Raw genomic sequence first — 15,158 nt, 5'->3', positions numbered from 1 at the left:
ACTGTGTGCTAATTTGTGGTTTATATCAAGTTTTAATTGGACTGTGTCCTTATTTACTTTAAAATATGTGAGAAAAGACCAAGTGAGAGCTACTTCATTAATCTGCTTAGTTTCCAAATTAGAATAGAGTTATCTAAAAAGTAATGTAGCAAAACTTGTTTCTCCCTTTGGGAAAAACAAACAATAATAAAGAATAAGCAGGTAAGTTAGAGGGAAGACTCCCACTACCCAGAGCTTTAATCTTTAAAGAATGGACAGCAGAATAATGAGCCAGCTCTGGGTCTAAACAAGGCATTTGCAATAAGAGAGCAGCAGAGGGGGTGCAGGACTGAGAAGAACCAGGTGCTGGGCTGGGGAAAGCCCTGCTGTGCCCAGTCACAGGAGGCGGCCTCAGCCTACCTGGGCTCCTATGGTCTGTTTCTGAGGGGACTCTGGAGGATTTTGTCCCAATTACAGGGCTGGTTCTCTAACTATACTGAGAAGTGAAGTGAGAGAAATGGATAAAAATGGCTAATTGTTTTATAAATAGTATGGATACGAAGTAATTGAAACAAACATGAATCGTCTATGATATTGAGTGCAAGCTTGGGAATCAGTCCAACATGAGTTTGGATTTTCCTTCCAGTTGGGTTTCTATGGTTAAAAGTCCCTTGATGTCTCTGAGCCTCCATGATCTCATCTGCAAATTGGGTACAATAATCTATAGCAGAGATGTTTATATTACATGAGCTCTTGGTGCATAGTGTCTGTGTGGCTGAACCACACTGACTCCCTTTTGTCAGCTCCATTTTAGGCCCGCAGTCCCACCCCCTCCTCTTTCTGGGTGACTGAGCTTTAGCTTATTCACAAGGAATGCATCCCAGCCAGATAAGTTCCTTATCAACCTTTACCCTTGCCTTCACCTGATAGGAAAACTGGAAGAGTGCCTTTTGCTGATGCAGGTGGTCATGAGACCCCCTTGGGGAGGAAAAAAATCCCGATTCCTGACCATGGGTGCTTCTCACTCGGTAGTCAGATTCTATTTTTAGTTTTGGCCCCTTTAAATCCCCCAGGAGCCTTTTCCATGGCACGAAGTGCAGCTGTGAATGTCTCTGGCTCATCGTCCCCTGGATGTAAGTTACCCACAATAAACTTCCTAATTGCACTTTATGGAGTTGCCTGCTTCGATTTTCAGTCCCAAAGTTCCTTCTCAGTTCAGAGGATTTTATTCAATATCTCTGCCTCCCACCAGGGCTGATAGTAGTCGTTGTGGCAATTGCTATTATCACTACTGTTGTAGCTGTGATTTTCTCTCGGTCCACCTCTGCACTCACAGCACAGCTCAGTTACAAGCCGCTAGCAGCACTCACCCACGAAGAGCTGGCTGTTGAGCTGCAAGCGGGCGTGCCCATCAGCTGGGGCAGTTTGGGTCTCCCTAGGGAGCTGATCCACTTGAAGGGATGCTTCTTTAACGTTCCGTTCTGCCCTCACATGGTGCCATCTATTGTCGTTAAAGGGAGTGGGGGACTGCACCGTGACCTCACAAGGCCCATTCCCCACATCAAAGGAAAAGGTCACTTCTGCAGGGGCTGGAAATAAAGATATGAGAGTTGGTCAAGTTCATTCACAGGGGAGAAAATTTGGTCTTGAGTAGACATGACATCCTCCTTATGAAAGAAGACCATGATATTGATGCAGACAAATGTCACTCTGAGTTGGTAAAAAAAAAAGCAAAAGCAAAAGCAAAAAGCAAAGCTGACTTTAACATATTTCTTCTTAGAGTTTACGATTCATCTTTTTTTTTTTTTTTAGAGAATTTTTTTTTTTTAAATTTCAGCTATACTGAGGTATAATTAACATATAAAATTGTAAGTTATTTAAAGTGTACATCATGGTGATTTGTTATATGTATACATTGTGAAAGGATTTCCCCATATAGTAAATGCATCCATCACCTCACATATTTATTTATTTATTTTTTAACATCTTTATTGGAGTATAATTGCTTTACAATGGTGTGTTAGTTTCTGCTTTATAACAAAGTGAATCAGTTATACATATACATATGTTCCCATATCTCTTGCCTCTTGTGTCTCCCTCCCTCCCACCCTCCCTATCCCACCCCTCTAGGTGGTCACAAAGCACCGAGCTGATCTCCCTGTGCTATGCGGCTGCTTCCCACTAGCTATCTATTTTACATTTGGTAGTGTATATATGTCCATGCCACTCTCTCACCCTGTCACATCTTACCCCTCCCACTCCCCATATCCTCAAGTCCATTCTCTAGTAGATCTGTGTCTTTATTCCCATCTTGCCACTAGGTTCTTCATGACTCTTTTTTTTTTTTCCTTAGATTCCATATATATGTGTTAGCATACTGTATTTGTTTTTCTCTTTCTGACTTACTTCACTCTGTATGACAGACTCTAACTCCATCCACCTACTATTCATCTTGCTAAGCCCTAAGCAACAGAGATATTTACCTATAGAAATAAAACTAACATTTTATCTGACTTCATAGGTATAAGTGAGTTTATTTAAAGGTGGTTTAAATCTTAATATAGTTTTAAAAGCACTATGTGAAATTCACATAGTAAGAAATTAAGCTTTGCCTGCATACATAAACAATATGACTAGTCAATTAAATCACATAATTTTGTGATTTAGTCAGCAGTTATTTGACCAGTTTGGTTTAATATCCTGATTGCATATAGAATTAAGACAACAAGGAATTGTATAGACTGTTGTATGTTTCGTGAATCACTGTTTTACTTTCTATTAAAAATAATTATTTAAAATCATAGAATTTTAGCATTTAATCAAGAAATACAACTGACAAAGGAAGCATGGCAATACATCAGAAATTACGTTACTAACGAGGTTATCGTTAATAACTGAGTACCCCATGGCTTTGCCCAGGGTGGGCAACTCACCTCGCAGCTCTAGCCTGATGAAGTCTGTGATCCCCAGGTTCTCTACAAACACCCCCGAAAAAGCTGTGGTCTTAAAAAAGAAAGACACATCAGCGCTAAGCTCTCCTCGGAACGTAGGGAAATGAAGGTATGAAGTCTCAGTATTGAAGGACGCTGAATTCCAAAATGAATCTGTTTACAAAAAGAAAAAAAAAGACAGTGAAAATAACAATGAAACAAAACAAACAACAATTACTTTTTATATTTCTAGGATTTTTACCATCCAGTGCATTATTTATCTTTAAAAGCCTTCATTTTGTGGTTCTTCTGAACATGTAGCCATGACATGAATGTCCAAACAGTGATTCTTTTGAGGATTAAGAACCTGGACATGGTTGCAACTGAGTGGAGGGACAATCACTTTGGAAATGACCCGTGTGTTTTTAAAAACAATATTATTTTTTGAATTATCATCAAGTAAAATTGACTTTTTAGGGACATACAGTTATATAACGTTTAATACATTCATGGATTTGCATAGCCATCATTAAAATCAGAATAAAAGACAGTTCCATCACCCTAAAAACCTCCTTCTTGCTATTTCCTTAAGTCACAACCTCCAACCACCCTTAAGCCCTGGCAATCATGAACTAGTCTCTGTCCCTATAGCTTTGCCTTTTCCAAATAGCATATAAATAGAGTCATGCAGTATGCAACCCTTTGAGATCGGCTTCTTTCATTCAACATAAAGCCTTTGAGATTCATTCGAGCTGTTGCATGTCAATATCTATTCCTTTCTACTGCTCTGTAATATTCCATCATATGGATCTGCCACAGTTTATTTGTCCACACTCAAGAACACTAGGGTTCTTTCCAGATTTGGTCAATTACACATAGAACTGCTATAAACATTTGTGTAAAGGTTTTTGTGTGGACATATGTTTTCATTTTTCTAGGGTAAATTCCCAGGGGTATAATCCCTAGATCATATGGTAAATATATGTTTAATTTTACAAAATACTGCCAAACAGTTTTCCAGAGTGGCTGTACCATTTTTAATTCCCATTAACAATGTATAAGAGATACAGTTGTTTCATATCTTCACCAGCATTTGATATTGTGAGTATATATTTCTTTTATTTTAGCAATTCAAATTGGTGTGTAGTAGTATCTCGTTGTGGTTTTAATTTGCCTTCCCTAATAGGTAATGATGTTGAACATCTTTTCATGTGCTTATTTGCCACTCTTAAATACTCTTTGGTGAAGTGTGTTTTCAACTTGGGGAGAACTGACATCTTTCCTATATTGAGTCTTCCAATCCATGAACACAGTATATCTCTCCCTTTAGTTAGATTCTTTGATTCCTTTATTCAGTATTTAGTCATTTTTTGATGAGTTACAGATCTTATACATGTTTTTGTTACCTAAGTATTATATTCTTTCAAGCTATTGAAAATGACTTTGTCTTGTAAATTTTGGTTTCCATTTATACATTGCTAGCATATATGACTGATTTGTCTGCTGTTGACCTTGTATCCTGTGATCTTGTTGAGCTCACTTATAAGACCTAGTAGGGTTTTTGTTTTTGTTTTTGCTGGGGGGGGGGGAGGGGGTACATTCCTTGAGATTTTCTATGTAGGCAATTGTATGTATATACGTGTGAATAGAGTTTTCTTTCTTGCTTTCCAGCCTGTATGCACTTTTCTTTCTTACATTATTGCCGTGGCTAGGACTTCCCATATGATCAAAGTTGTTGAATAGACATAGTGAGATTGGATATCCTTATTTTGTTCCCATCCTTAGGGGGAAAGCATTCAGTTTTTCACCAATTATTATGATGTTAGCTGTTTTGTATAGATACTGTCCTATTAAGCTTAAGAATTTTCCTTTTATACCTAGTTTGCTAAGAATTTTATTATAAATGCTATTATGATGTAAATTATCATGTTGACTTTGTTATCATAATAATTCAAATTATAATGTTCATATTAATTGATACAGAAAAAGCATCTGGAGTGATTTTTCTTCCTTAGACTGTTAACGTGGTAGATCACACTGATCATCTTCCAAATACTGAATCAGCCTTGCATCATGGGATAAACTGCAGTTGGTGGTGGTGCATTTTTAAAAATATTCCTGGATTATTTGTTAATGTTTTGTTGAGGATTTTTGCATCTATGTTGGTAATAACATTATCAGCAGTTATCATTTTTTTGCACTTTCTTTGTCTAGTTTGGATATCAAAGCAATGCTCTCCTTAAAATGTTGGAAAGAATTTCCTCTTTTATTTTCTTTTTTTAAAAATAAATTTATTTATTTATTTATTTATTTATTTTTGGCTGTGTTGGGTCTTCGTTTCTGTGCGAGGGCTTTCTCTAGTTGCGGCGAGTGGGGCCACTCTTCATCGCGGTGCACAGGCCTCTCACTGTCGTGGCCTCTCTTGTTGCACAGCACAGGCTCCAGACACGCAGGCTCAGTAGTTGTGGCTCACGGGCCTAGTTGCTCCATGGCATGTGGGATCTTCCCAAACCAGGGCTCGAACCCGTGTCCCCTGCATTGGCAGGCAGATTCTCAACCACTGCGCCACCAGGGAAGCCCCTCCTCTTTTATTTTCTGAAAGAGATTGTGTAGATATGGTATTATTTCTTTCGTAGAATTCATCAGTGAAACAATCTTGGTCTGGATTTCTTTTTCAGAAGGTTTTTAACTACAAATTCAATTCCATTAATACTATTAAGTCTATCCCAGTTGTCTGGTTTATCTTAAGAAAGTTTTGGCTGTTAGCGGTTTTTAAGGAATTGGTCCACTTCATCTATGTTGTAGAATTAATACGTGTAGAGTTGTCTGTAGTGTAGTTTTACTATACTGTTGATGTCTGTGGGGTCTGTACTGTTATCCCAACTCTCATTTCTCATATAGATAATTTTTATCTTCTCTTTTCTTTGGATAGTTTTGTTAGAGGTTTATCAATTTTACTATATTTTAAAAGAATCTTTTTTTTTTTTTGGTTTTTATAGATCTCTATATACTCTGATTTTAATTTAATTGATTTCTATTCTGTATTATTTCCTTCTTTCTGCTTGCTTTAGGTTTATTTTTCTCTTCTATTTCCAGTTGATTTTTTTTGGTGAAGCCTTACATTATTGAATTGAGATCTTTTTTCTTTCATAATATAAGCATTTATTGCTATCAATATCCCTCTAAGCACTGCTATAACTGCATACTACCGATTTTGATATGCTGTATTTTAATTTTCATTCAGTTCAATATATTTTATCATATCTATTGAGACCTTGTCCTTGACTCAGGTATTATTTGACAGTTTGGTGTTTAATTTCTAAGTGTTTTGAGACTTTCTCACTATCTTTTTTATTTATTTCTAATTTAATTCAATTATGTCAAATCTTGCATTTTTAAGATTTAAATTGTTTAATATTGGCTAAAGTTTGTTTTATGACACAAAATATGCTGTATCTGGGTTAAAGATTCATGTGCATGTGAAAAGAATGTGTATTCTACTGTTGGTAGAGTATTCTATAAATGTCAATTAGATTCATTTGTTTTCTGGTGACATTCAGGTCTTCTATATCCTTGCTGATTTTCCCTCTATTAGTTCCATAAGTTAATGAGAGAGCAGTATTGGACTTTTTAATGATAATTATGAATTTCTCTATTTCACCTTTCCACCCTGTCAGTTTTTGCTTTATGTATTTTGAAGTTCAGTTATTAGCATACACATTTAAGATTCTTCGGTCTTCTTGGTCCTTTTTTATATGTATTAATTTTCTTTGCTTGCAAGCAAAAATTTTAATATAGAAACTCCAGATTTCTTTAAATTCGTGTTTGTGTAGTATATCTTTCTCCATCATATTCTTTTATTATGTCATTATATTTGAATTGAATTTCTTATAGACAGCCTTTAGTTGAGTCATAACTATCTGTCTTTTAATTGGTTTACTTAGACCACTTACATTAAATACAAATGTTGATATGTTAGTTCTATCATTTTATTATTTTTTCCTATTTGTTCTGTTTTTTTGTTCTTCTGTTTTCCTTTTTCTATCTCCTTTTGGGTTATTTAAACATTTTTCAGTATTCTATTTGTATAGCAGTTTCTTAATTGGTTCTTTTAAGGATCACAATATATATACTTACCTTTCTTAGTATGCTTAGAATCTATGTTTTAACCACTTCAAGTGATTTGTAAAAACCTTGACAACAATTTTGTCCTTTTACCTACTCCTGTTTATGTTGTTGTTGCCATGTGTATTATATCTACATAAAATTAAAACCCTGTGACCCTGTGAAATAATGTTGTATTTTTTGCTTTCAATGCTCAGATATATTTAAAATAACTCAATAGGAGAATAATCTATTAAATTTACCCAGTTATTTACCATTTCTAATGTTGAGTTTTTTATTCCCAAAGTTCAAAGTTTCCTTCTGATACCATTTCCTTTCTATCTAAAAAAAACTTCCTTTAGAAATTCTTTTAAAGGATGTCTTCAGGCGATGAATGCTTTCAGATTTCTTTCATTTGAAATTTTTAAAAATTTTACCTTCATTCCTGAAGTATATTTTTGCTTAACATAGAATTCTGGACTGACAATTCTTTACTTTCAGCACTTGAGAAATGTTTTGCCACTTCCTTCTGACCTCTATATTTCTGATGAGAAACTTACTGTCATTTGAATTGGTGTTTCGCTATAGGCAATGCATCATTATTCTCTCTAGCTGATTTCAAAAAATTTCTCATTGTCTTTAGTTTTCACAGCAGTTTGTTTATGATATGTCTAGATGTGAATTTCTTTGAGTTTATACTGTTTCAGGTTCATTCAACTTCTCAAGTCTCTCTTTTGCCAAACTTAAAAAGTTTTCAGCCATTATTTTTTCAAATATTTTTTCAGCACCAGCACTCTTTCCTCTCTTCTTCTGGAAATTCAATTACATGAATGTTATATCTTTTATTATTAACCCACAGGTCCCTGAGGCCCTGTTCATTTTTTTTTTCAACCTTTTTTCTTTGTCTTGTTCAGATTGGATACTTTCTATTTATCTATCCTCAGTGTCATTGACTGTTTCATCTCAAATCTGCTATTTAACCCATCCAGTGCATCTTTCATTTCCATCACCGTACTTCTTATTTCTAAAGTTTCCATTTAGCTCTCCTCTATATATCCTATTTCTTTGCTGAAACTTTCTCTTTTTCTATTTGTTTCAAAAGCATTTATTATTACTTGTTAGAGTTTTTGTGTAATAGCTGTTTTAGTGTCTTTATCAGATAATTCTAACCTCTGTGTCACTGGTATCTGTTGATTACCTTTGCTTATGCAAACTTGGATTTTTCTGGTTCTTTGTATGCCAAGTAATTTTGGACTATTTCCTAGATCTTTAAAATATTATGTTAACAAACTCTGGACTTTGCTTAAATTCAAAGTGCATGTTGATATTTTTCTTATTTTGCAGGCAGCTGTCCTGGTTAGGATCTGGCCACACATTCCAACCTGCCCTCCGTGCATGGTCCATGGCTCCTATGGCTGTCCAGTTTTCAAAGCTTTTGCAGTACTATTCAGCTCTGCCTCACTTTTGCACCACTCAGTGGCCAGTCTGAGCCCTGGATGGTAGCCTCTTCAGTTCTCAACTTTGGTCTATAATTAGGACCAGATCCAGGCACGTGTAGCTCTGAGGTGAACCCAGGGCTTCATAGACAACTTGTGGCATCACTCTCTTGAACTCTTCCCTCCCTGTGCTCTTCCAGATACTTTCCAGTTCCCTGCAGCTCCCTTTTCAATCATACAACCAGAAAACTAGGGCTCTATTCAGCCTGCTTTATTGTGCTTTCCTATTCACTCCTGCACCTGTACATATGTCCATTGCCTAGTGATGGGTGAACAGAGAAAGAAAACAAAAGTAACATGAGTCTGCCACTGTCGTAGAGTCAGGGCTCCCCTGTCCAGAGCAGAAGATGCCTTTCCTCGGAGTTCTGGCTCTTGTGTGTTTCTGAGGCAGCTTCTACCACTATTGCCATGGGGCTGCTTGGGAACTGGAACCTCAGAAAACAGAGAGAAGGGGAGAAATGAGACTACTGTGCTCTCTCACAGTTAGGAGTTCCCTGTCCCCTCCTCCAACCAGGACTAGAGGACTTCTCCTGGGACTCTCTCCCTCTGGGACCCAGCGGCTGAGAGATACTGGAGGAAAACATAAATGGTGAATTTTGCTTTCTCTTCCCTGCTGCTATTTGCTTTCCAGAGTCCTGAGATAACTGCTTCATGCATTCTGTCCAGGTTTTATGGGTGAGTTCAGTGAGAGAGATGGGGTGGGTTGTACTTGCTTCACCTTATCCAGAAAGAGAACTGTGGTTTGCATATTTATGTTATGAGTGAGAAAAATAACTATACTATCATCGAGTCAAGGCACGTTCATAGGCTTTCTACATTTTGACTATCTGCATCTCAGTATTTTTATTATCTGAAATAGGACCCTCTTTTGTTTTTCCAATAGCAAGGTTCAGAAATGCCAGGGGTCCCTCACATGGCAACACCTCCTATGGGGCCCCAGGGAGGGTTGTGGTTCCACAGGCCCCACTGTGGTCCTGCCTGGCTCAGAGGGCAACATGGCCACTGTGGCCTTGGTGGACAATGTACTTTGGCCTCTCCTCTGAGAGGAGTGCCAGAAGAGAGTTTGGGGCAGAGGACTGACAATGACCTGATTTTATTCCCTCTGGGTCTTGTATGGAGTATCAGCTAAGTGGGCAGAGACAGTAGCAGGCAGGCCAGTTATGGGGCCTCAGCAACAATCCAGGTACAGGTGGTAATGGAGATAAATTCTGGATCCATTTTTGCAGTTAGAACCAATAAGATTTGCTGATGAATTAGATGTGGGTTATGATAGAAAAGAGAAGTTATGAGTGACTGTAATGTTTTCAGTCTAAGAAGCAACAGGAAGAATGGAGTTGCTATGCACTGATTTGAGGAAGGTTGGTGTGCAAATGCTTTCTTTTTCTTTTCTCATTTTTTGGACAAGTTGGGTTTGAAATGCCAATTGGAATGAAGAGGTCAGAATAGCCAGTTGGATGCAGGAGTCGGGAGTTCAGGAAGACTGGGTATAGGTATAGGCGTGGAGGTCATTGATGCCCATGCCGTATTTAAAGCCATGAGATGATGGGAGAAGATCACCAATGGAGAGCAGAGAGGAGAGAGGGCGGAGGATAGAGCCCTGGGGAACTCCAACGTTATCCCGCTGGCGAGGTGAAGGAAGGTTGGGGAGAGGAGGGTAGGAAAATTTTGTGGTATGCTGGCCACCACGTAAAGAAAGTGAATTAAAGAAGTTTGAATCATGGGAGGAATCCAAAGTTGCTGACAGGTCAACCCAGATGATATCAGAGAATAAGAACTGGATTTAGAAATGTTGAGTTCTCATTGGTGACCCGGAAAAAGCAGTTTCTGGGGAGCAATGGACGAGATGGAGGAGAAGGCCTGATATTCAAGAGAGAGTAGAAGGATGAAAATTAAAGATAGCACTCATATATTTTATTTCAGTTATTTTGGGGGCATGAAGGATACGCAAGAAATCCAGATGCAGTTGGAGGGGTAAGTGGAGTTAGAAGCATCGAGGCTTCCTGTGTAAAAATTCAGAATTGCCAGAAGGCATTAATGACTAGATACACTTGATGGGTTCTGTCCTCTCATTATCTTACCAATTTCAGGCATCTCAGCATTCAGCAAAGTGCCTTATACTTAGTAGGTACATATTAGATGTTTGCTGAACAAGCGATATGATATTTCAGATGATTCCATGGATCTTTGCAGCACAGTCTCATGTAAATGTCATATAAAAGATACCTCTACATAACCCAGAGGTAATATGTTTTTTCTCAATTACATTAACAATATACACTTATTTTATAAAGTTAATACATTCCTAATGAAGTACAGATTATCAGTATAGACAGTGTTTTTATGAACCCAGGCAGTTCGATTTCTCTTAAAACATTGAAATGTATTAGCAGGGATGAAGACAGTTCCCGTTGCCACTACTTACTGTCTCCAGAGCAGAGCAGAGGCCCCAATGTATAAGCCACTTCAGAATGTGGTCGCCCTGTGTCTCTCATCACAACCTGAGTGACCGGCAAGTGCTTCTTATGGGAAAGGACTACTGTGTTGCTGGTCCTAGAAAACAAATACAACCACCTTAACATTATTCTGAATAATGTACAGAAAAGTAATAGTCTTTGATTGCAGTTCAAGGGGTAGGAAGCTAAATTGTAAATACCTAACAGTAGGGAAATCAAACATCTCATCTGAACACTTACAAACATACTAATATATTGAATGAGGTCTTCTGAGGACCAGAGACTTTTGTTCATCTACGTGACCATAGAGAAGAAAGCAGGCAGGTCCAAAATTATGGTCATGGATACAGGCATGAGATTACATTTCAGTGCAATTAGCAGCTCATTGCTCTTTCCAATTCAGCCACTGTGTAATACTTAAATGCAGAATTTACAGAAGCAAGAGCTATCTTCCTTCATTAAAAGAAAAAAAAAAGACAAAAAACAAAACCACCTGACTGACAAGACTTAGGTTTTCAATTCTTGGACTTTTTTTTTTACTAAAGTTCCAGAAATTCCTACTGTGGTTATGAGGCATTTCCTTATTTGTTGAAGCCGTAAATTTAAAAACAAAATCAAAACAAAATACTGATTCAAAACCATGATGAAGATATGATACAATATATTCTTAAAATTAATAAATGGGCTAATGCATGGGAAAGTGCTTTGCCAAAGATTGTCAACATCCATTCATTCGACAAACACTTATTATGCATCTTCTATTTGCCAGGCCCTGTGTGTTGGGGATGTGAACATAAAACCCACCATCAATGCCCCCCAGTGGATGTTATAAATAATAACAATAACAATACTAATAATATCATCATGTAAGTGACTATTTGGGGACATATTAATATCTATGGTTTAATACAATAGGACTGGAACAGGAGCCAGAGGACCTGGCTGGTAAGTTGGCTGTACCACCACCGTCCTCTCTGGACAAAGTAGGAAGATTTTTCTATACCTTGGAAGCTGTTCATATTTTTCATTGTATACTTCAATTACATACATGCTTCTGATTTATGAACAAATACTAGATTGTCTAATTTATTGTTCTGTGTAGAACCTGGTAAGTTTTAATTCCAAATAATTACAAAGCCACCACTCACTTCTGTATGTACAAGTTGAAACATTTGAAACTGCCACTTTTGCAGGTCAAAAAATCAGCTGTTTCACACGGTTCAACCTGACAGCTTTCCTGCAGAAAAATCTTCCTAACTTAATAGTTAATCATTCCAATTCTGCTAGGCAGAATATCAAAATATTCTTTTAAGTTAGAAAATGTAAAATTATTAAGATTTTTATTTTGTTTAAAAATTTGAACAAAGTGGCTGGCAGTGCATATGGTAAGATATGAAAAATATGAAATAAAGCCCTAACATTTAAGAAACAATTTTTAAAAATCAGATTGTGTCAAAAAATCAGACTGAATTAAACAACATGGCTTTATCTGGTGAAGCCCCTGCAACTCCTGCTGTTAGAAGTACACAGGTTTCATCCCAAGCACATAACACCTGACTTTGTTGGGAACAGTATTCACAAGCTAGAAGGTGTCACTGGATTATGGGGAGGGGGTCAGTCTGGAAACTTATTTTGTTATAAACACAGGGAGAGCACACCAAATCAATTCCTGGTATTAAATATCAGTAAACATTACAAATAGTATTTTAATTCCCGTGATTGCTATTTTGGTAGAACATCTTAGAGGAAAAATGCAAGTGCGTAAGTTCTTCATTGAGGATCTCTGAATTTTAAGGAACCTTTCAAAAGCTACACTTTCTATATCGCAAAAAGCTGCATTTTAATTCTGTTTTTAACATTGACAATGCATTCACAGCCCTGAAAAAAACTTTAAAAAAATCATAATGCATGTAGTGTGCATTAAGGCAGATAGCATCATAAAGTCTTTTTGTCCTTTTGTTGTTTGCAAAGTACCTTCCTGAATCTGAGAAAATTTTAAACTCTTCTTATTTAAAAATTCTTTATTAGTACAGGTCATTCCCACTGTCCATGCTTTATGCAAGATATTATATGCCATGTTCACCAGACTCATTCAAAACTGCCTAATTTTTAGTTATATCTGTTTTCTTCTTGCTTCTCAATTTTTTCCAAAATTTGTAAAGATTGCATGAATATCTAGGTATGAAAATTTCTCACAAACAGTTTTAAACATTCAGTAAGAGAACTTCCAAATCCACCTTTTTTGGTTTTAGTTTCTAATGCTCTAGAAATTCTTCTGGGTTTTTTTTTGTTTGTTTGTTTTTCAGTAGACTTTTTTGAGGTATAATGGAGCTTTGACTACTTTGAGTTGTTGGGAAAGGTGCAGGGGAGAAGCACTGGGTCAACTTTAAGTTTTATAATTGCTGGGGAGAAAGAGGGACTGGCGACAGCATAATTTTCATCACCCAGAATTACACATTTTGAAAGCTCCCAGGCTCTCTTTTGGGGTTAGCTGTTCTACTGGCTCATCCCTTTGGCAAACTCACACTGTATTAATTACTGCGGCATCGTAAGACTTATTCACGTCTTGTAGGGCTGGTCTCCCCACATTGTTTCCATTTTCAGAATCGTCTTAGCTATTCATGTACCATTCTTTTCCAAATAAATTTTAGAACCAGTTTGTCACTACCCCCAAAATAAACAAATGTTTTGCATTTGTTTGGAATTAAATGGAATCAAGAAAATTATTTGGAGGAGAGATGCTTAGTTTTCCTATTCATGGCAGTGGTGTGATGTCTCCACTGATTTAGGTCTTCTTGTATTTTCATAATAAAGTTTTATGATGTCTTTTTTATAAAAGTCTTGCATATTTTTGTTATCTTTATTCCAAGGTACTATACCCTTTTGTTCCTTTTGCTAGTGGTTTTTATATTTTCTTATAGTAACACATTTTTGATAAGAATCCAGTTATTCTAAGGTTCAGTAAGTAGCCTTACCAAACTCTCATTAATTTCAATAATATTTCTGTATGTTCTTAGGTTTTCTTTGTTGACAACCATATTTTCTATGAGTAATGTATCTTTATTTCCTTGTTTCCAGTCTTTCCAATTGTGGTTTTGAATTGCCTCATGTATATTTTTTTATCTTTCTATTATTCATTTCTCACCTAATTGCATTGTAATCAGAGAAACTGCCCATAGGATAACAACTACTGTAAAATTTTTTGAGTTTTGCTTTATGGAATATTGGGAAAATCAGTTTGCAAAAACGCAGTACATGTGCTTGAGAAAATTATGTATTCTACAATTTTATGTTCCCAACAAATCAAGTTGTTAATTTCATTTGAAAATATTCTATCTTACTAATTTTTGTTCATTTGATTACCAATTACAAACAGATGTACATTTAAACCTCTTCTTATCATGGTTGATTTGTAAATTTCTTCATTCAGTTTTGTCAATTTTTTGCTGTATACTTTCTGAGTCATTTTTATTAGAAACATACAAGTTTATTAGCATTGTTGGTTTTTTATAGTGAAATTAAGCAATATCTTATAGTAATAGTGATCTTTGTCCACATTAAACCTTAAAACTTTACTTACTTTTTCGTATATTTGCCTGGTAATTTTTTTTTTTGGCATTTTGCTTTCAATATGCCTAGGTTTACAAACAAGATATATTTGTTTTTAATTCAATATGACATCTGGATTTAAATGGTTATTTTTGTCACATTTATTGTGCATGATTACTCACACAGTTTTTATCTTGTACTTGTTGCTTTCTCTTTTTTTAAAGTCTCACTTTCTATCTTCTTTTGTATTAACTAAGTTTTTAAAATCCCATTTTTTCTTTCTTCCCTCTACTGATTTTAATATTACATGCTTTGTTTCTATTCTTTAGAGGCTACACAAATTTTAAGACATAAACTTTAAGCAATTTAATTCTAATAAATATTTACAAAACAAGTTTTAAATTTCAATAATATTTTTATTTCTAAACATTCTTTTAGTTCTTTTGTAAACCACAATCATCTCTGTTAACAGGATCTGACTGCTTTCTCATGTTTCAAATCCATACATATAGTTACATGTTATCAGTGTCTAGTATTTTCTTCTTTTAGTTTTTAACCTTTGAGTTTACAATTTTTTTTCCTCAATATTTCCTCCTGCCTCTGGAACCTTCCTTATAAGATCACTTTCTTTCATTCTGAAAACATTC

General features: G+C 36.1%; 1 protein-coding gene across 1 annotated transcript in view; it reads right to left on the bottom strand.

Annotated features, from left to right (window-relative positions):
• LOC137769941 (contactin-associated protein-like 3) overlaps positions 1-15,158 on the bottom strand; it is a 170,709-nt gene that overhangs the window by 36,190 nt on the left and 119,361 nt on the right. The window contains exons 14-16 of the mRNA XM_068552128.1: positions 10,932-11,059; positions 2,913-3,083; positions 1,350-1,568 (exon numbers count right to left, since the gene is read on the bottom strand). Coding sequence (XP_068408229.1) covers positions 1,350-1,568; positions 2,913-3,083; positions 10,932-11,059 — 518 coding nt within the window. The remainder of the gene's footprint in view (positions 1-1,349; positions 1,569-2,912; positions 3,084-10,931; positions 11,060-15,158) is intronic.

This window comes from Eschrichtius robustus, chromosome 10, assembly GCF_028021215.1.
Source record: "Eschrichtius robustus isolate mEscRob2 chromosome 10, mEscRob2.pri, whole genome shotgun sequence".
Taxonomy (NCBI): domain Eukaryota; kingdom Metazoa; phylum Chordata; class Mammalia; order Artiodactyla; family Eschrichtiidae; genus Eschrichtius; species Eschrichtius robustus.
The sequence above is the reverse complement of the archived record's forward strand: the minus strand, read 5'-3'. Positions and strand labels throughout refer to the sequence as shown.